We start from the raw sequence: 22,129 nt of genomic DNA on the forward strand, positions 1-22,129 counted from the left end.
TCCATTTCTTTACAATTCTACATCAAGGATGATCATAATAAGAAAAAAAAAGTGTTGTCTTTTGTCTTAAGTTTCTTATTTTTTTTAAATCCGGGCATGCTGGATACAATCACCCATTCAAAGTAATTCCACCAATTTCTAATCATCCTGTATCATCACTAGTAAAACTATGAGAGATAAATAAAACTACATTTCTAAAAGTATAAATTAATCTATTGAATAATATTTAGGCGGGGTCGGATACAATAAAATTATTCCACAATCGTTGTTTAATTAAATCTAATATCACATTTATTTTTCACTAATTACACAATTATTTAAATGCAAATATAACTAGCAACACTGATTACAGATAAAAAATTAATAGTTTTTGGCCGCTGTCAAACTGAACATTTGGCGGGAAAACTTGACATTTGACATAAACGTGACACTTAACGTCAGTGCAGCTGTGATCTCTTGTTACGTCAGTACAGTTAAACCTTTCACAAGGCTTTTGAAAATACCTGGGTCCCTCGCAGAGGATGACCACGAGGCATTACCCTCCTCTTCCCTCAGAGGCATGATGACTTGAACATCCAGAAGATTTATCCGAGACCAAAAAGAAGCAGATGGCTAGGGCAGCTTGAGCCGCTGTATGTGAAGCTGGTCAGGGTGCAGCGCGTGTACCCGCTGCAGGTGGCGCGCCACGTTGCGTCGGCGGGCGAATCGCCCGTCGCAGAGGGCGCAGCGAAAGGCATATCGCGGAGCCCTATGCCGGGCTGCATGGATACGCATCAGCGTGACGGACTTGAATAATGCAGGACACTGCGCGCACTGGACACACAAACACACGTCAATGGCAACACTGAAGATATATGATTTATACTTTTGAAAATCAAACTAGAATGTCATGTAACAATATAATCTACAAGATACTACACTATTGAACAAGGCTTTAGAAATACAAAATCTTTCTACCCATGCTATACATAAAAATCAAGGTTGTATTATATTTTGGACTGCTTTAAATCGACCTAAATCTATTATAATACAAAATCCATGAAATCATATGTCTAACTATTTTTTTTAAGTTTAAAATTCTAGAAGTCGTTTATGCTTGTACATATACATATACAAATTCCTTTAAGTTGGTATATCTTTACTATCAGGTGGACATATGTTTTTTTGGACCGAACTATCACTGGTGCCCAAATGGCATTTTCAAATTTCGCGGATTTAAAGTGGCAGGGAGCAGAGTGGGCCTACCCTAAGGCCTTATAAGTAGTGAAGCTGGAAGGCTCTCAAGGAAGCCTTGACTTGGTCCGCTACATACCCGCTTAGCAATTCTACTCAATGGCGCTCCAGAAGGCCTAACCTTGACTTGGACAGTTGCTGCAGGCAAATAACACTACTGTCACTATGGAAAGAGCGTTGAGCGAAGAGGTGGCAGAAGAAACTTCAGCAAAAAGCACATATTCCATTAGTTTACCTGGACAGTTTTTTCTGGTAGGTGTATCGCAATGTGTTGGAGGTAGCTGCTCTTCCGGTGGAAGCCTGCACCACACTCCTGGCACGCAAACGGCTTCTCACCGGTATGAAGTCTCTCGTGGATCTGATGGAGAAATTCTTTTTCTCTATTATCACTTTAAACATCTACTTATCCCCCTCTAGCATCCCCCAGGTCAGAAGTGACTTGCATCAAACATTTCCCAATGACCATAACATTGTTTTCCACCTTGCGAGTGGATGTCTTATGGTGTGCTATAGAGTATAATGTCAACTCCATAACCAGTTACATCAGAGAGAAATCCTGAACTTCTTAATATCTTGAAGTCGTTTCAGGACGCAGACACCCACTGCAAGGCATAGGGCTCCCCCAGAGATATCTATGGGATATACCATAATAACCACTCTTCGTATGGTGATAGTATGTGGTATTATGGTACGCAGAGGATGCTGCTGTCCATCTTCTTGAAGCTTGATTGTAAGCAGTGGTAATCCCATATAATTAATTCCAGGGAATTGATCCAGCGACCTTTATGTCACAGTTTTCACCACTGCGCTACCACTGTTATCTTGAAATATTTGGACATCTTAATATAAATTTTTGTATTAATAATACTTGTGAAATATAGTTAATAACTGGTTCAGAAACCTGGATCTGACATATTTTGTACAGATATTTAAATTCAAAATGTTTCTATTTGAGTAGACCTTTTGAATATTAGATAATTTTAACACTAAGTAGTAAGCTAGCATCAGCAAATCGGGCTATAAAAAAAAAATTCTCTTATTTAAATGAAATTTAAGTTTCTTTTTCACATGTGTACATTATAACATCAATCATGTAAATGATCCTACAAACCAAGTTCCTTTAGAACGCTATAAGATTTATTTAATAATTTACTCATAGAACTTTATTATACACCAATATCTCACTTTGCGTCGTGGTTACGTTCCAAAAAAAAACACGAAGCAAATTGAAACGCCGCAAAATGAATTAAGATTTTCTATAGCAAACCATGTACAGATCGAAGATAGGATCCAGGGTCACGAAAATACTACTTTTTAAACAGATAATTGAACAAAGTAAACAAAAATGATATAACTCTGCCAATAAATAAATTGGAATAATATATACCTTTTTTGTAACCAGAAACAACAAGTAAAAATTTATATAAATTTATAATTCTCTTTTAAAAAACCACAACACAATAATTGAAACTGAACTCTAAAATTAGCAAAACAAAGTGAAAATAAAACTGTATTAAGATTGCGTTGATTTTTAGTCAGAAAGGGAATCCCCGAGTTTTGATGGCATGGCGCAATTAGAAACAAGTGTTGCCATCTTTTAGGAAAAAAAGAAAACTCCAAAAAAAACTAAAGACTCGAATCCAAAACAATGCAACCTCGAAAATCTAACGACGCACAGTGAAAATTAGTTCTAACTAAGCAGCGACGCAACTTCCAAAAAAACACGCAAAACGAAACGACGAAAAGCGAGGTATTGGTGTATATACATACACTCAAACGCATGTAGGATTGGCTAACTTTTTACTTTATTTTTATTTATTACATTTATCATATAACTGTCAATATTTTACATATAAGATTTTATATGATTGCACATAAATAATATGTGTAATATAACAAGAGAATGCCAATTTCTTTAAAGACATCTCTAAGAGAATTTCTAGTTTCTTCGTTAAATATAGCCCAAAAACCACTACCATAATAAAATACCTTAAAAGAAAACGCTATAAAAATAACTAATAATTATTAAAATAAAAATTAACCCTTAAATGCATGGCTTATGTGTAAAAATTAAAAAATGCATTTAAGGGTTAAAGTAATGCCTTATATTGAAGAATAAACATTCAACTCACCTTCACCTGTTCCGCATTGGACGCTTTGTAGTCGCAGAAGGAGCACTTGTCTGTCTTCTCGTATCCATGCTTGGCACGACAATGCATTAGCAGAAGACGTCGTGTTATGAACTTCTTTCCGCAGTGCTGGAACGTATATTGTTGGTTTAGCATACAGATGTCCCATATTTGTCATATTAGCTTTGTAACAACCTGTTTATTATGGGCTCATGTGAGATCTGAATGTGTTTAGAAACCTTATTGCTTAAAGTTAGAGAATGTTACCACAGAAGATTTCAATCTGATACTACTTTGTATCAAAATGATGTTCCATTCTTGCATTTGTATGTTTGAAAAAACATTTTTCATTCTCTATCTACAAAAAGATATATGTATATATATTAGAAGGACTGGAAAGTAATGTTGCTTTCTTAAGTTAAATTCACACAACTATATTTTTAGCAAGTTATTATTTCTAATCAACAATATAATCACTTTCGTCATCAACCTTTTGCCGTCTAGTATACAAATCAATGCTGGAGTGGTAACAAATCAGTCAGTTTTTCTATAAAATATGTCGACAGAAACGACATTACTGTCTTTGAAGATACATGACCCATATTGGAAATATAAACATGATATAACACTACAGTTGATAAAAAGTCAAAGCGACTCCAGAGGCAATGATGCTGCAGATGAATTGGCTCAGAGAGGCTCCATCATGGTCGTTTACAGACCAGAGCCTCTCATCCCATTACCAATAGGAAAGGCCAGATCTCTAGTATCAGAGCATACTAGGAGTCAACAAAGTGAGGAATGCCGACAAGCAAAATAGGCAATGCTTTCTGTAAGTTGCCAACTTTCTAACACCCTACTCTGTCTGTCTTGACCATCATGGTCTTTTTAACAAACATCTATTTACATTAGGCGTTACCGACAGTCCTTTGTGCAGAGGAGGTCGAGACTACTGCCCTGCATGCAGGGGTAGCACCTTACAGGGCTACTCATCTTGGACCACCAAGGTGCCTCCAAATGATCGCTGATAACACCAAGGGTCTGCTGGCATTTCTCGAAGAATTTTGGCCAACATCAATGCAAAATGAGCACAGTGCCACTTGGTTAATTCACTCCATGAGACAAGACAAGACAACATAATACAAGTCTAGTATCCCAGTTTCATTATATAAGAAGAAAACAATATCCCATATGCAGTAATCAGAATTTTTAAAACACTTTTTCTTAATATATTATTGATACATTATTAATTTTGAAGCCGTTGAATTTTTGACAGGTTGTACCGTAATTGGCAAATGAGGTATATGTACCCCTTTAAAGTTTTTACAACTTTAAACAATCATCCTGTATACATACCTCACAAACAAAATCAAATCCGGTATGTATTTTATAATGATTCCGCAGTGATAGCTTCGATGTGAGAATCTTGTGGCAAAACTCACACTCTACCTCCTGTTTACTGTCAATCTTACTCTCTTTTTCGCACTCTTTCTTATCTTTGCTCTTCACTGATCTCCTCTTTGGAGTTTTCTTTATTTTCCTACTTATCTTTGATTCTTTAGTCTCTGTTATATTTACAATATCATCTACTTTATCATCTGACGAAGGTTCTGTTTCACACTTCAATGTATCTATGATATTGTCATAATCCTTCAAGTCTTCTTCGGGAGGTAATAATTCTGATATATCTATTTCGGTGCTATCATATTCTATTTTAAGATGATACTCATGTTCCGGCTTCACATCATTTAGTTTAACATCTGCAAATACTTTTTGTGCGTCTTTGCAACGTTTCCGGAACTTTATGCACTCATTTATAAATCCAATGCATATTGAACACATTTCCTTTGGTAGACTGTCGTTTATTTCTACCTGAAATAGATAAAAATTACTTTAATGTATCAACTTACAATTTTTTTATCATATTACAATCAGTTCCGTGAACAGATATGTTGATGATACTGTGGTAAGAGATTCCCCACTGGGTATATCTCTACATGGTCTGTCTCGTCTTGTCTCAGCTGGCTGGTTTCCACAACTAACCGACAATGTGCTTATTTTGCGTAGCAGTTGGTCTTAATCGAACCAACCCAGCTCCTCGAGAATTCCCAGCAGACCCTTGATGTTGCTGGAGAACTCTGGGAGGCACTTCAGTGATCTAAGACGGATAGTCCTGAGGGTGCTAGTCCCATACACCAAAGCAGTACGTGAGCAGCAGTCTCGTCCTCCTCCAGACATGCTCTGCACAAAGGACTGTCCATAATGCCTAATGTGAATAAATATTTGTTAAAAAACCATGATGCATTCAGGGTCTCAACAGCTGGAGCAGGGGGTTAGAGAGCTGGCAGCTTATGGTAGGCATTGCCTCTTGTTGTCACTCCTCATGGCTCATCCATTGCTTTTGAATTGACTTCTAGTGCGCTCCACTATTAGAAATCTGGCCTTACCAATTGGTAGTGTGATGACGGGTTCTGTGCCGGAAACTCAGGACAGGGTTATTATGAGTGTATTGCTCAGGTTTATGATATACCATATCAAAAAATCAAGTAATGAATAATGTAATAGTATTGTAGGAAAAAACATCTTTAAACATTCAAAAAACTACATATTGAAATTAGTTTGTGTTCACTATATATCACTGCAGACTTTCTACTACCAGAAGTTACTGACCCATGGCATTACAATAAGAAAGAAAAATAAAGTATGTTACATTAACATATTTCAGAGTAATCACTTTACATATGGTGATTTGACATAAGTAAGCAAGCTTTATTATTTTAGCCCTAGTGTGTCCATTTCTGAACTGAACACTCTATATATTTTCAATGAGGCCGGGAGGATTTGGTCTGAATTCAGAGACTTTCTACACAAGGTGATCTATAAATTTTGTGGTTGGAATTCTTTACTTTAGAATTTTTAGTCTCTATAGACGATATGTTCTCCGCATCACCTGCTGTAACAAGGCCGAATGTACAAGGACACGATTGTCTAAATATTTACGTATGATTTAATAAAAAAAATTGTCGACTTATATTTTTAAACAAATATACATGTAAATATAATTTATCTTAACATAAAGGGCATTTTTTATAATATTTATTAGTTGGTGTTTCATTCAAACGGTGGCTATTATTTAAATTTACCTTAATTCCAGTTGTTAATATAATCAGATTGGAATATTTTTCGCTGTGTTCGGCGCGAGCGAATATCGGATGTAGGGAACTAGTGCTGAGGCAAGTTCTGCAGCAGGTCCAGGGGAACGAATCAGACATTTTATACACTTAAATGTGTTCATTAATTCAAATACAATATTAAATACAAATATATACAAAATAAAACAGAATGTTATTGTTTGGAGATAGACATTACTCGCTTATGATGCACAGATAAAAAAATTGACAGATTATACTCTAACATGAATAATACTTAATTTTTATATAAATATAAATGAAAAGTATAAAAGAATTCAAATATTAGGATATTTTATATATATATAAAGTGATAATAAATTAGTTATTATAACAAATTTTAATTAAGTTTGCTTTTAGTTAAACTATTTGAAACTTAAAAAGATTTTTTTTATAAAAACTTATAAAACAGTATATCCAAGAATAAATAAATATTTAATGATTAAATAATAGCTATCCCGCAGTCTTCTGTGTGTAATTTTAGACAATTTATTCTTGGTAATTTTTAATTTAACACTTCGTAAACAGGTTCCTTAAAAATTTATCTACTTTTGTCAAAGAAGAACTGAAATAGTGGCTTAACTTTATGAAACAACATATACAGATAATATTTTAAGAAACTCAAGCGTCTGTTACATACAAACTTGTATATTTCATTTCGAAAATTTCATCACTTGTTCAGATGTCCAAAGGGACGTAATACGGCTTATGGTGTGTGTGCTTTTTTACTCGTTCCCCTTGTTTTGTTTGTGGTATTTTTCTTTTCTTCCCTCACAATTATTTTTTTACATACTTCACAAAATCTTTCATTGTTCACATTCTGATCTTTGATGTCTATGCTTGTTAAACTATTAAATAGTGGTTGGAACAGCCGCAATCAACCAAATTTTGTTTTAACCAAATAAAGAACTTATAAACGATGCGTACAAGCGTGTACCCGCTTGCCATGACTAATGTTACGTTTTGAGCGAAGTCATTGCGACGAACATTCTAGAACTTTCTGGAGTTTCTTCCCACTTTTTCTCAAAGCGCTAACGCCTTCCAAAATGTTAGTAACGTTATATATATTCTTATAACTAGGAAAATACTATTTAACAATTAAAAACCGTCAGCCACAAAAAACAAGGCAAGAAGTATTGTAGTGCGTTCTCTTTCGCCCGTGTCGCGAAATACGCGATTTTTCGGATGCTTGGTTAGTGTAATTAAATGTATTAAACCTCTTTTGTCACCCTGAGAATTTGTGAGACCGTGTTTCGCTATCGGTGTTACTCTGTAGTGATGTGAATTGGTAGACATCATTAGCTGGAGCGTAGTCGGCAGCGGGCGTGCCCGTCCTGTAAGGGCCGTGCACCGTTTGGTGACTCCCGGGTGCGTTTCGTGTGTCAGTGCGTTTTATTCGGGCATAAAAAGTATAATAATGTTTACTTGATACCACCATTAAATATATTAACGAAATTAAATTTTTTCGACATATTTATTTTCTCTCCTAACATTCTTCACGATATCATTCCCGTTCTTACCTGTCTCATTCTTTCTCTTCTTTTGCTTCCGCTCCCAAAATTTTACATTAGGTTCTTATCTTTTTATTTTATAATTTATGTTTTCGAATAGTTTACCTCCTACATTATTTTCGTTACTTTCACATATTTATAATTTTCCTCTGGTTCTAGGTTCCTAAACATTATTTACATTTATTTTAATTTATTTACATTTCCGATATTACCCGACCCTATGTTCATTTATTTTTGTTTATCACCACTTTCGTCACCCTACTGGCGAATTTTAAAAACGGGGGGTGACTCTTTTCATCGCCCAGCTAGGAGGCGATGTTCCCCGCTTCAATTCTCTTACCTACCTCAACTTCCATATTATTTCGTTTCCTCGAATATCTGGAACAGCCGGTGACCAGGTGCAGCACGGTCAACACTGGGCCACAGAAGCACGACTCTTCTTGAGCTTAAACCGGTGAAGGTACTCAGAGAATCATATTTAATGGAATCAGGCGTTACCATGCGGAAGTCCATCCTAAGGAAGAAAAGGACCAATATTTAGCCACTTCCGCACATGCACATGACTCTGTGTTTGGCACTAATCGGTGTACCATAACTCCTGAAGATGCCCTGTGGAGGGGTGAAACACGCGTTGAGTAATTTGGTGGTGGCGGTTGTGTGATTCGCATTGTTTGCCGCATACGCATTTATCAGCGGGCTGGCGGGCGGTGCATTTCATTGCACGACTACCACTGCATGTGCGGAAGTGGCTAAATATTGGTCCTTTTCTTACTCTGAGAATCTTCCGTACCCCGTGAACATCTGGAGTAGTACCGTGCCCAGCTGCACCCGGCGCAGTACGCGATAAGCCTGCGTGACGTTCGGGAGAAATATCCTCGTTGTCGAAGACCTAGGTGTATAGTGTTGTGACTGCTTAATGTAGGTTTGCGAATCGAGGACAGCTCAAGTGTCAGGAGACGCAGGCCCACCATGACCCTCGCTTGAACGCGGGCAACGATGTCCCAAGTACGAGTCAGTGTGCACATACTACTGCGACGGAGGCTTGATGCGTAGTGTCGTAGATGTTGTAAAAACATTCAGCGCCATCTGTCGACGCCGTCCGAAGCAAGTTCCAACATATATAAATCTCATTGTTAAATAAAACTTCATATTGTTTATCTATAAATAATTATTATTTAGCTATATTGAATACATTATAGATTATTTTATAATAACGACCACAGATAAAATTGTGACCGAAAGCCGGATCGTTCGTGTTCATAAAAAAATATTAAAAATAAATACATATTTGCATAATAATTAAAAAAGCTTACAATTGGCGGTAATATTTGGTGACAATTTCTTACAGACAACCATAGTGTGAAAAGAAAAACAAGTAGCGGTTGGTCGACGTGCACATACATACATTTAAATACTATATATACTGACTTATTTTTAACCCTTAATAGCCTAGTTTCAATTTTGATACCAATCTTTTAAACCGAATGTTCACATTACTATTAGTTTTTTTTTTTTATAGATTGGCTGTACGTATTTTACTGTTGTATAATATTCTTAACAACGAAATTAAAAAAAAAATCTATTTTTCCCTTCATCTAGACCAGAGTTCCCCAAACTTTTTTGTGTCGTAGACCCCTTGCCATGTTTTTCTGTGTTGGGTAGACCCCCTACTTACCTGATATCGATTTCCTGTAAATTTCTAACTGTGGTGAAGTTTAGTGTATGTTCAAAATGTATTGCGACCACAAAGCGAATACCAACATCCAACAACTTACACCATTTTATAAACATATATATTAAATTTTTTTACTTCATAGGTAATGTATAGTGTTTATAAATAATGTAAATGTTTTGATAATATAAGATAGTATGATGTAAGTAAATAGGTACTATCAGTGTATGTGTTGAGATCAACTATCGTGGACCCCCATTTTCATTTCATGGACCCCCAATTTTTTTTCGCTGCCGTAGACCCCTTGCAGATTGTCATAGACCCCTAGGGGTCGATATAGACCACTTTGGGAATCACTGATCTAGACCCTCAAGCAAACACAGTAATATTAAAAAAATACTTTTGTAAATCAGGCTACTAAAGGTTTAGTGTACATTACATTGCATCAGGTACTGCTTTTAACATCTAAAGTAAAATAACTTTCAAAGAAAAAGTCAACTTAAAATTGAGATTTAGAAGGTAGTTTAAATATTAGCAGCCAATGGAACAGTGCTACGGTAAGGTATCCCACAATTTTAAAAAGCTTATTGCTACAAAGCACGAGTTACAGAACCCGCTAAACAATAAACACTGAACCCTAGGATCAAGAAGTGTCGTAAAAATGAGTGACCTTGAAGTTATTTATATATTTTTTGTGTAAGATTCTCGGAAATTCTAATCGAGTACTATCTCGAACTTACTAAAACCTTCTCCGTAGTATAAATAGGTGTACTCCCCATGTCGACAGTTCAGTATTGTTTTACGAGTTATAAGATTAAGATCTACGATCAGTGATACAAAGTGACTATTTGGCAAGTTATTTCTTGAGCGATTTGGAAGCGTAGTTTGGACTAAGTGAAAGTATGCTTTATGTTTAAAGTAGGGTGACCATTTTTGTAAATAAAGGACTCCTTGTGAACCAGTGGTGTTTCATTCCGAGTTAGAACCCACAGTACGTAACATTATCATTCTATGTACAATGTCTGGTTAACTGCGCAAAGGCTTGTATATAAAGAAAATTAAAATTTGAATGTAAAATGTAAATTCACGAAGTGAGATTGAAAAATAATAAAAAGAAAGAAAGATAAAAAATAAAAGGAATCAAGAAGGATGTCTATGTCCAATAAATTCCACAGGAAACGAAAAGAAAGAGGCCCTCAAAAGCGGAAGCCATAAAAACATATGGGCAGAGAAATCCCGGGCCTAAAAAAGAAAAATAGATTTATTTTTTGGTCAAAATTACTTTAATTCGTGAAGGTAATTTATTCGTATATCGCTTATGTAGAACAATGATAACAATTTTAAAGCGATTCCTTTCCTTGAAGAGTATTTTTCCAATAAAGACACTGTAAAATTAAAACACCAAATTGTTTTTGATACATGATTTTTAAAATAAAATCTTCACTCTTTGGACAATAACTTGTGAAATAATTGAACGTAACTGAAAAGGTGAAGGGGATACTACTAGGGCCATCTATGTGCTAGACCAAGGAGTTTTTCATCCGTAGTACTCGCTTTTACTATAGAAACCCAGATGTTATTAAAAACCGTATAATTAAAGGAAATTGTCAAAAATATATGGGGATCGCCAAATCAACCAATAGTATATCAGTAAAAAAAGGACTAATATATAGCTACTTCCGTCATGCAGCAGTAGTCGTGCAATGAAGTGCACCGCCCGCCAGCTCGCTGATAAATGCGCGTGCGGCAAACAATGCGAATTACACAACAACCACTGTTAATTCACTCAACACGTGTTTCACCACTCCACGGGGCTTCCTCAGAAGTAATGTTACATCGGTTAGTGCCAACTGACTCGGTGTTTGGCTTGTTTGTCTCTAGGCACCGGAAGCAGTGCACGGGTCTGGGTTCCAAGGGTGCCACCCTCACCGAACCCCAGCCCACACGCACGCGCCCCGCAGTTACCAGAGCATGGGCTACTTCGACCGGGCACCGCAACCAGCAGATGCCCATGCTCATGTTTGTTCGGTGGACGTCCCCGACCTTGACGTCGTCCACCGAACAGCCGCCCGCCTCTGCCACTGCTTCCGCGACCTCGCCCGGACTGACGGCGTCGTCGAGGTCCCTTAAGCAGATCTCGCTCATCTTGACAGGGCGGCCGATCTTGACCGCCACATCGCGAAGGACCTCACGCATCCTCGCCGTTAGGTCGTCTACTTTTCGGCCAAAATCCTCTCCACTGATCTCCAAGAGGAGCGCTCCAGTCACGGCACGTTTTTGGCGAAGAGTCTCGATGCTGAGGTCCACCAGCCGTATTTTTGCCTTCGCCGCCCTTACTATCTCCGCGTAGGAGGAGGTGGAGCCTTCCGGCAGCGTCACCGTCACGGCTGCCGTAGTGGGAGCTCGTTTCGCCTTCTTGGTCCCGCGGCTCTTGGGTGCGGCAGGCGGTTTAGCACTTGGATGAGGCACGGGCCGTGGCGCCGTTCTGGTTTTTCCGGCGACCTCAGCCTAGGTGCTCTGGGTCGTGGTCGCCGGACGCTGGCGGCGGCGAAGACGTCACTGGAAGCAGCTCCGCAACAGGTGGAGGCGCAGTCTTCCCCCCGGGGCGCCTAGACCGCCGCCGTCGCGGCGGCTGCGATGCCGGCGGTGCTTGCGGAGGCTGCGGCGATTCGAGCGCCTCGGGAGGGACGGCCGACTGTGTCGGATGTGGTCCAGTCCTACTGGCATCCAACGGTGTCTTTATTGCCCAGTCGGGGAACAGTTTGGCCTCGAAGGCAGCCAGTTTCAACTCGATGAGGGCTCCAATGCGACGCATGAGCCCCTCTTCGGTTGACGCGGGCGTCACTGGCACTGGTGCCGGCCGGGCCCGCGGAGGCGAGGGGGGGGGCAGCTGCCTTGGCCTGCTCCACGGAGGCGACGGAGTTTCACCGTGAGGCTTTCCACTTTCGCGGAAAGGCTGGAAAGCTGTGAACGCAATTCTGCGTTCTCTTGCTCCAGCTTCTCGACGGTGGCGTCGCCAGCTGTCCTGTGTGACACTTCATCCAATGCCCTCTTGACGTTCCGAGCAACGAGCCTCAGGCCACACACGTGGTTGCCCTTGAGGTTTCTGGACCGGTCTGTCACCTTCTCGATAGCCAGGAGGTTGGCCTCTGCGTGTTGCCGGGGATCAGCACACACTCGCATTTCGCGAGACAACTGCTCCTGACGCGGAAGCCCTTTCTTCGACCTAGTGCGCGATGGCTGCACAGAGGGGTCGAAGAGTCCCTCCTCCTCACTGTCGGTTCCGTCGACCGTTTCCGTGCCTTCGGTTTCCTGAGCAGAAGCAGCCACATATTTTGCGGCCATAGTGCCAGGGCTCGGGGGATTGGACTTCCTCTTACCGGCCCTTGAGGGCTCGCCAGGTCCAGCCGATGCGCGAGAAGCGTCCGATCCGCCCTCGCTTTCACCGGCCGTACTCATCTCCATGCAGGCGGAACGCATAAATAGCCCGCGCTTATCACCTACCGGGCCTGATCGTCGGCTTAAAAAGGATATAGAAACACACCTTTGATATAATGTAATCTTTAAGCAATTTCAATGTATAACATGTAATTTTATATTACTTAAATAAATAGTGGAAGGATGGGGAGTGGCAGCCATGAGGTAGAGAACTAAGACTTGGGATCGCAGGTCGCGGGTTCGATTTCCGGAGAACAATTTTATGTACACCAATACCTCACTTTGCGTCGTGGTTACGTTCCAAAAAAACACGATGCAAATTGAAACGCCGCAAAGTGAATTAAGATTTTCTATAGCAAACCATGTAAAGATCGAAGATCGGTTCCAGGGTTACGAAAATACTACTTCTTAAAAAGAAAATTGAACAAATTTGTACATTTAAAAAACAAAAATAATATAACTCTGCCAATAAATAAATTGGATTAATATTTACCTTTTTCGTTACCAGAAACAACACGTCAAAATTTATATAAATTTATTATTCTCTTTTAAAAACACAACACACTACGTAATTGAAACTGAACTCTAAAATTGGCAAAACAAAGTGAAAATAAAACTGTATTCAAATTACGTTGATTTTTAATTAGAAAGATAATCCCCGAGTATTGATGACATAGCGCAATTAGAAACAAAAGTGATGCCATCTTTTAGAAAAAAAAAAGAAAATTTCCAAAAAAATTAAAGACTCCAACCCAAAACAACGCAACCTCGAAAATCCGACGACGCACAGTGAAAATTAGTACTAATTTGGCAGCGACGTAACTTCGAAAAAAACGCAAAACGAAACGACGCAAAGCGAGGTATTAGTGTATTAACACTTAATCCATTAATTATATTGCCACTGCTCACAAACAAGTTTACAGATGTATAGCAGCGCCCTCTACATACCACAATACCTTACCGCGATCTCCAACCCGCTTGCCAAGCGTGGTGATGATATATCCCCCCATAGATATCTTTGGGGAAAGCTTATGCCTTGCATCTATGGTCTATTTAATAATCCAGGTAAGTTCCTTGCGTCTGTTTCCACTGTCTGGGAAATTTCCGAACAGGTGGACTTGAAGATCTGGAGCTCAGAGCTGCACGCGTACGATCGCAGCATGTGCGTCATCAGGTAGACCATGCACGCGGCGCGTGTGAGCACGAACCTTGTTTGGCTTTTCGAATCGATGCTCGCAGACAGGACATAGGTAACCATATCGTCTTCCCGTATGCGCGTTATGCTTGTGTATTTGCAGGAACTTGCGTGACTTCAGTCTTTTCGGGCACATGTCACACTGAAATACAGTTTTACACACTTTACTTGATATTCGACTGAATGGCTGTATTTAAAAACTTCAACCTGTATAATCACTCTAAAACATGCTACATTACTAATTCTTCTCTATTTGAATTCTTCTAGAGACACTTTTATATATGGAAAATTCGTAATAGAATTTGGTATAGAAGAAACGTAGTTAAAAATCTGAGAACAAATAGCGCTAGGAAAAAAAAAGTCAACTGAAACTAGACAAAGACACGAAAAGAATGGTGGCAAGGAATATCTCTTGAGGATGGCTCTACGAGTAAATCAGTAAAATAGATAAGAGCAAAGAAGAAAAAGAAAGAAGTTGAGGAGAAAGAATGTCAGCAAGGAATGGAGATATCAGACACTATGGGTTACCTGATAAAGATGGGCAAAAAAAGGAATAGTACTGAATTATCGACAATGATTTATTTGGTATAGATGTTGATTGGAAAATAGAAACCAGTAAAGCTGCGAAGAACGAACAGTAACAAGAAATGGAGATGGAGGAGGAGGCTGTTGACGTGACAAGGGTGTCGAGTGGCGACCATGAGCTGGACGTGGTGACAGCAAAAGACCGGTGATCGTGGCGATCTTTGGGGGTGGAGTATATCTTGCAGGTGTCTATCGGCTAAAATGATGAAGAAATGATGGCAACATGTGTGATGGATACCTGGCTGTATGAGCCATTCAAATATTGGAATAAAGAACTGTAGTAAATTGAGAAGAACAAATGAAGATATCATGACAGCTGATAGATCACTGCAAGATATAGACATCTCACAATGACTGATCTTGCGATGTACCCAGAAACTACCCACGATCTTGACTGGGTCGTTGATCCACATAGTGGGGGCGTACCCGGGCTAAATCTATCGACTTTCGAGTATCAAGATATGGAAAAAAGGAGGCAATCTCACCTGGAAGTTTTTCTCGGGTAGATGTATGGCGATGTGCTGTACCAGGTTGGAGCGCCTGTGGAAGGTCGCGCCACAGTGGTCGCAGACATACGGCCGCTCACCCGTATGCCGTCGCTCGTGGATCTGATGATCATCCAAATCATTCAGCGGTAGAACCTCCAATGCTGAACATTTGCCTCCCCTATACATTTTCAATAAATCTGGTGCATTCGGCGCCTCCAGAAGTCCAGAACAAAGTCGATAGTCCACCTTGTGGGTTAACGGCCCACTTTTCTCCCCTATGAAAACATTACTTTTGTTGGCATCCACAGTTACACATATGCCACCTCCATTGATTACCAATAGGTCCAGTGCATTCGGCATCTCCCAAAGTCCTTGACAAAGTTTATAATCAAACTTATGGGTGAATGTCCTACTTCCCCCCTCCCCCCCCCCCTCCATGACAACGTTACGTATTTTTATCATTTGAGTAGTATACCGTCCACAGTTGGACTTATTCCTCATAGGTTACCAATAGGTTCAGTTGAGAGAGGCCTACATCCAGCGTCTTCCGACCTTAAAGTTCGTCTGTCAACCTTGTTAGTGGACATTTTACGTTACCCCCATTCCAGAGAAGTCATCTCAGCCCAAGGATAGGAGATCCACTGTTGGACATACAAAGCCTTGCAAGCGTCTATCGGTTGACATGATGAGGATTTACTTACCGTCAGAGCCTCCTTGGTGGCGGAGCTGTATTCGCAGTAGGCGCACTTGTGAATACGGCCCAGGCCGTGGCGTGCGCGTTTGTGCTCCTGTAGCTGGTTGTGGTTCCTGCAGCGCTTCCCACATGCCTGCCAGCCAAGAGATGCTGTCCTGATGATGCTGCATAAAAGGTTATAGACCTTTTATGCAGCAATCGCATGTATCGCAAGTAATGCAAAGCATCATGTATCCCTATAGGACTTTGTATAAAACAGAGTTCCGCAAACTTTTTTGTGACGTAGACCCCTTGCCATGTTTTTCCGTGTTGGGTAGCCCCCTACTTACCTGATATTGATTTCCTGTAAATTTTGTTTGTCCCAAATTCATATTTATAGAGTGACGAATTAAACTAGTCAGTGCAAGATAGCGAAGCTCTGAGACTGCGACTCTCAGGTTTTTACAAGTTCAAAATGTATTGCGACCAAAAAGCGAATACCAACATCCTACAACTTAGACAATTTTATAAACATGTATAATATTTTTTTTTCGTTCATCGGTACTTTTATAAATAATGTAAATGTTTTGATATTTTAAGATAGTATGATGTAAGTAAATAGGTACTATCAGTGTATGTGTTGAGATCCACTATCGTGGACTCCCATTTTCATTTCATGGACCCCCAAATTTTTTTCGCTGACGTAGACCCCTTGCAGATTGTCATAGACCCCTAGGGGTCGACATAGACCACTTTGGGAATCACTGATATAATAGGACGATCATCAGACAATAATGGTTTTTGAAGACTATATAGAAAGAGCAACTGTTGAGTTTCTAGTCGGCTCGGCAGATCTGTATTCCGAGCTGGTGGTATTTATCTCTTATAGTGCTAAAATAATCGACAATTCAAAAGTTCATGTAAATGCCTACCTTTTTTAATTTTATGATAATGAATTCCTCGTATCGATTTCGTATAGTATAGTATATATATATGTCAATAAAGCCTATACTGTAATACTGTGGCAGCTCCGCGCGCTTATGCCGTTCGACAGCAACTGAGGACCGGCTTTCCGCGAACGCGCGTTTTATGCGGAATTCCATTCTTAAAGTGTGCGAGAGGGACGCCAAATAGAGCGCCTTCATTCGCACACATAAATAGAAGTTATTTTTCGAAATAAAATCACTCCCAATCGTAACGTCTTACTTTAAACACGCAACGCTAAATCGGTGACCAAAACAGCTGCCAACGCTAAAATACTAAGCGCATGACGACAATGTTGTAATTGATTTTAAGGCTTTGTAAAGGAACCACCCTCCTCAATTAGGTATAATAATAATTTAATTTAGATATATTATATAGTGTTTTTTAATTATAATAGTGTGATCCAAAAGTAAGCTGAAATCGCCATTTAAAACTGACGAAGCCAAGTCCAAAAAATATGAGATTTAGCATCAAAGAGAGACCTCACTGATAGTAAGAAAAGGACTAATATTTAGCCACTTCCGCACATGCAATGGTAGTCGTGCAACAAAGTGCACCGCCCGCCAGCACTGCATGTGCGGAAGTGGTGAAATATTGGTACTTTTCTTACTTAGGATGGACTTCCGCAAAATAACGCCTGATTCCATAAAATACTCACTGATAGTTTTGGAATATCATTTGCCTCAACACAAAGCATTTTGAAGAATGTTTTGTGTCAAATGCTTGACGCGTCTCGATCTCTACCAAACAACGTTTGGATGGAGATGAGAGACATGAAAGAGAGTATATACAAAAATATTTACATTTACAAATATACCAATACAAATATATATATTACTACACACACACACATACAACATACAAGAATACTTACATATACATATCTGTATACTTAGTTTTAGGGAATACTTTGAAGGGGATGAAAATGATTTGTAAGAATAAATAAAGAATTTACTTTTACCTTACTTTTTGACGGACAGCACTATGTCGTAAAGTATGAAAATAGTTTTTAATACTCTACACTAGATGACGTTCGTGACGCTTTTCATTTTATTGTCAATAGATGGCGCTAGCAGTCGAATGTTTATAATTTGTCGCGTGCGCCCTTACAAGGGCGGATTTTACAAAGTCAAGGTTTGGATCTCTCAAGCTCGGAACAAGCTTAAGTGATAGCCCTAAGTCCAGGTCCCTCTTTGGGAAATCCCTCATGTCACTCCATGGAGTGCCTTAACGATCTAGAAGCTCAGAGTCCTCCCAATTCGGTAATATTTATTACTTTAGGAAACCAGCACAGGTCGTCGGCCCCGATCGTCTTACCTAAGTCCTCTCCTTGCATTGCGATGGACGGCAAAGTAACATCTCTATTTTTTACTCTTTCAGATCTTAATATAATGTCTTAATTCACAAAATTCATTTCAAACTATCGAGTATGAACTGGTGAGAAATATATCTATGACATACCTCACAGATGCAATAGTGCGTATGAAACCGGAGATGAGCCTTATATGTTGCCTTCATCCGGAACTCCTTGGAGCAAAAGTTGCATTGGTATGAAGTGGCAGTGGCAGTGGTCATCCTCTGCTTGCTCAGAGCTACCTTAGGCTGAAAAGGTTAGGATGTTAGCGAACAGGAACAAGATACGCAAAAGCTATTTATATAGAACAATATATGCAATTGAGTCAGGAAAAAAGTTTATTTGCTGACTGTACTATTTGTATCTGGCTGTATTTGATAACATTAAAAAGGTTACATTTTGAAAAAAGAAACAAGAGTAGAATTATGAACGGCCCATTTTTCATTTTTACCAAAATAAGTTAATCTAAAGAAGAAACTAGATACATTTTAAAATAATACTTCAAAAGCATTGTCAATAAAAGAAGCACGAAATGATTTTATGCTTATTCAATTCTATTAGGGAGACCGGAAAGAAATGTCGTTTCTGTCGACATATTTTACAGAAAAACTGATTGATTTGTTACCACTACAGCATTAATTTGTATACTAGACGGCAAAAGGTTGATAACAAAGGTAAATATATTGTCAACTAGAAATAAAAACTTGTTAAAAATGAGAAAGCGACATTACTTTCCACTCCCCCTAATAGAGTTTTGATGTCAAAAATACACTTTACTCTGGCCCGGATACAGATAAAATTAACACCATTTTTAAGAACTTGAACATGATTAGCATATCAGTACTGTCTTAGCAGTAGCTTGAAGAATTAAAAATTGATCACATAACACTCTTGACCCCTTTGGAAAGTGTATACAAAAGAGCATGATACTAGGACACACACAAAATAGAAAAGTGATCACAAACTTCACAGGCTCCAGCAAAACCCCCTGCGATAAGGTGATACAGTGTATTTGGTGAGATTGGAAAACCTTTATTGTGAGCTTTTATCATCCCAGCGTACCAGCCTTGTGTGAGGAACAACAGTACTCACATTGGCACAGTTACATTATTATAAGTGTAACTTCAATTTTATAATGTAATGTTGTGTTCTACTATATATATGTAAATAAATAAAGTTAATTAAGGTTAAGTAAAGAAAAAAATTCATCAGGCCGAACCATAGAACGGGATCTCTACTGCCAGCAAATGATAAGATTAAGTTCTTTCATCATGATAACACACTACACATATATTTAGCTGCTCAAAATTAAAATTTTGGTTTGAAGATGTTATTTCATCCACCACAGTCTAGACTTTGCACCTTCCAATCTTTACCAGGTAAGTATGAATTGTCTAAACTCACCTGTTTATATTTCCTCGTCTTCACAATATCTCTTGGCTTAATTTTCAGTGTATCGGAAACATCGTCTGCAGGGAAATCATTGTCCAAATAATCATATGAGTAATCATTCGCCACCTCCGTCTCTATTTCTAGCCTGGAATTCTTTTTTACATTCTTCTTCAAGTACTTCTTCTTTACTTTAATACCGCATGAGATACTGAGAAGTGTTTTCTCCGCTTTTTTACTTGTCTTCCTGAACAGCAGGGCGGCCTGCATGACATCAATGCAAGCTTTGCAAATTTTCTGTGACAAACCATCGTTTGATTTTATCTGGAAATATTCAAAAAAGTGTTTTAAAAATTTTTAAATACATCTTACAAAAAAATGGTCTGCGAAACATTAGAACATAGTTGCCAATAGGACTCGTAGGAAGGAGCCAGAATCCAGTCTTACTTCTGGATACCATGACCTTTACTTTGCTGTGCCCCATGGTCTTAACTCCAAAACAGAAGTAATGAACACATTACTTTTGTTCTTAGGCAATAAGTTAATACAGTTAAGTGTACTATATGTAGAAACAATGGATAGCAAACAGTTTCCTAGTTAAATAACTATTGAGGAATAAAGTCCCCTGTCATTTGTTGAGGAATTTAAACTGGTTATGATCTTCCTAACAGAAATCTGTTTACTTTGGGTTTTACATACAGTCCTGCAGTGCAGGGTATGCCTGGAAGAGATAACTTGTACTTACATACTTTTTTTAACATATATATTAGTGGCAGACATTAGCATCCATACATTTGTTTATACATCATAATTTTTTATATTTCTTTTTGCTCACGTTTTTGCATGATAGTGTTTATTAAGTTTCTTTAAGCCTAACTTAATTTGTAAACCATTTAAAATTAAATTAAAGTCAACCAATCATTATTAAAAAAAAAACTTTGGTTCAACCATTTCAAGTTTTATAAGTATGGTTTCTAACCATGTAAAAAGTATGGTTGTCAACAACTTCCCCATCTCTTCTCCATATTGCCATCCTTAGCTTGTACACCAGTATCTAAAGGATGGTTTCCATTTTGGCCACACAGATCTGCTTATATACTACTCTAGTGAACAGAGGTGGCAACCTACACGTTGAGATAGCAATAATTTATCGAAAAGCTTAATTAGTCAAACTAAAGTCATACCCAATGCAAAATTACACAATTTTGCTTATTAAAAACAAGCCTGTTGAGACAAGACAAGTCACTCTCATTATTAGGACTTTACAGCATGAAAAAATTAAACTGCACAAAGAAAATTAAATTAATTACGATCGTAATAATAAAAACCAATATTACGAAGGTACGATCGTGATTCTAAAAACCAGACCTTAATCACCAAACTTCTACTTTTATGCCATTAAGCATTGGCAGCTGATGTAGTCAGGAAAATCGCATGACCTTTATAACTCTCTCCTGCCATTTAGATGTGACTATGTAATATATACACTCTGTGTTTGGCACTACATAACTCCCGAAGATGCTCCGTGGAGGGTAGAAATAGTGTTGAGTGATTTGGCGGTGGCATGCGCTTGATTCGCATTGTTTGCCGTATACGCATTTATCAGCGGGCTGGCGGGCAGTGCACTTTGTTGCACGACTACAACTGCATGTACGGAAGTGACTAAATATTGGTCCTTTTCTTACTTAACATAGATGTGTTTAAAAGACGTGTATTAATAAATTACCTCTAAACCCGTTACAAGTCGCAACTCCGATGACCGCTTCTCCTCAGTGTCTTTGCTACCAAAAATCGGCATCAACTGCTCCGTGCTCAAGCACGTCCTGCAGAGAGAACCTTCCGACTCTTTCTCGGGCCTCCGGATCCGGGCAGCCGCCCGCCGTCGAGCATTCATGCGATTTAACAGTAAAATCGCTAGCATATTTATATAGACGTGAAAATGTCTACAAAAATGATACGATTTATGTTATTATTCAATAATAATAACGTATTTATTCATCATTTTCAACATAAGCAACCGCGATATAAACAAAAACAAATATATTGACATTGACAGCTGCTTCTTTTTTTCTACGGTTTGCATACAGAGACTTCTGCCATCTGAGTTATACTTGTTTAAATTACAGATTTTAAGCAGTGAGGAATGTAAAAACTTCTTTTGGTGAATAAATGATACCATTCTTTTAAATATACCAACTTTTGCATATTTAGTTGCTTGCGGTTTCGACAGTCCTAATGAAATGTGAAAGAAATATGGCCATTAAATCATGGCCCTTTCGTAGTTGCTTGTATT

General features: G+C 38.7%; 2 protein-coding genes across 2 annotated transcripts; both read right to left on the bottom strand.

The window, feature by feature from the left end:
* Window positions 1–239: 239 nt before the first annotated feature.
* LOC137926323 (zinc finger protein Paris-like) lies at window positions 240–6,712 on the bottom strand. Its single transcript, XM_068769925.1, has 5 exons — window positions 6,503–6,712; window positions 4,716–5,231; window positions 3,366–3,491; window positions 1,469–1,591; window positions 240–813 (listed from the first exon to the last, which is right to left on the bottom strand). Exons 1-5 carry the CDS (start codon window positions 6,629–6,631, stop codon window positions 613–615), a joined length of 1,095 nt encoding a protein of 364 aa, XP_068626026.1. The 5' UTR covers window positions 6,632–6,712; the 3' UTR covers window positions 240–612.
* A 7,492-nt stretch (window positions 6,713–14,204) lies between these two features.
* LOC137926348 (zinc finger protein Paris-like) lies at window positions 14,205–21,757 on the bottom strand. The gene is made up of 6 exons (XM_068769952.1): window positions 21,563–21,757; window positions 19,852–20,160; window positions 18,555–18,695; window positions 16,138–16,263; window positions 15,434–15,556; window positions 14,205–14,505 (listed from the first exon to the last, which is right to left on the bottom strand). Exons 1-6 carry the CDS (start codon window positions 21,755–21,757, stop codon window positions 14,302–14,304), a joined length of 1,098 nt encoding a protein of 365 aa, XP_068626053.1. The 3' UTR covers window positions 14,205–14,301.
* Window positions 21,758–22,129: the final 372 nt, after the last annotated feature.

This window comes from Battus philenor, unplaced genomic scaffold, assembly GCF_028537555.1.
Source record: "Battus philenor isolate CCGP_79_NKW_IND1 unplaced genomic scaffold, ilBatPhil1.0.hap1 SCAF_29, whole genome shotgun sequence".
Classification (NCBI taxonomy): Eukaryota; Metazoa; Arthropoda; class Insecta; order Lepidoptera; family Papilionidae; genus Battus; species Battus philenor.

Coding starts and splice junctions, on each gene's coding strand:
- LOC137926348 (XM_068769952.1), bottom strand. CDS start 21,757: ATGCTAGCGATTTTACTGTTAAATCGCATGAATGCTCGACGGCGGGCG. Junction 18,696..19,851: donor AGACGAGGAAATATAAACAG/GTGAGTTTAGAC, acceptor TAACCTTTTCAG/CCTAAGGTAGCTCTGAGCAA. Junction 15,557..16,137: donor CCACCAAGGAGGCTCTGACG/GTAAGTAAATCC, acceptor GATGATCATCAG/ATCCACGAGCGACGGCATAC.
- LOC137926323 (XM_068769925.1), bottom strand. CDS start 6,631: ATGTCTGATTCGTTCCCCTGGACCTGCTGCAGAACTTGCCTCAGCACT. Junction 3,492..4,715: donor GATTTGATTTTGTTTGTGAG/GTATGTATACAG, acceptor TATACGTTCCAG/CACTGCGGAAAGAAGTTCAT. Junction 1,592..3,365: donor CCAATGCGGAACAGGTGAAG/GTGAGTTGAATG, acceptor TTTCTCCATCAG/ATCCACGAGAGACTTCATAC.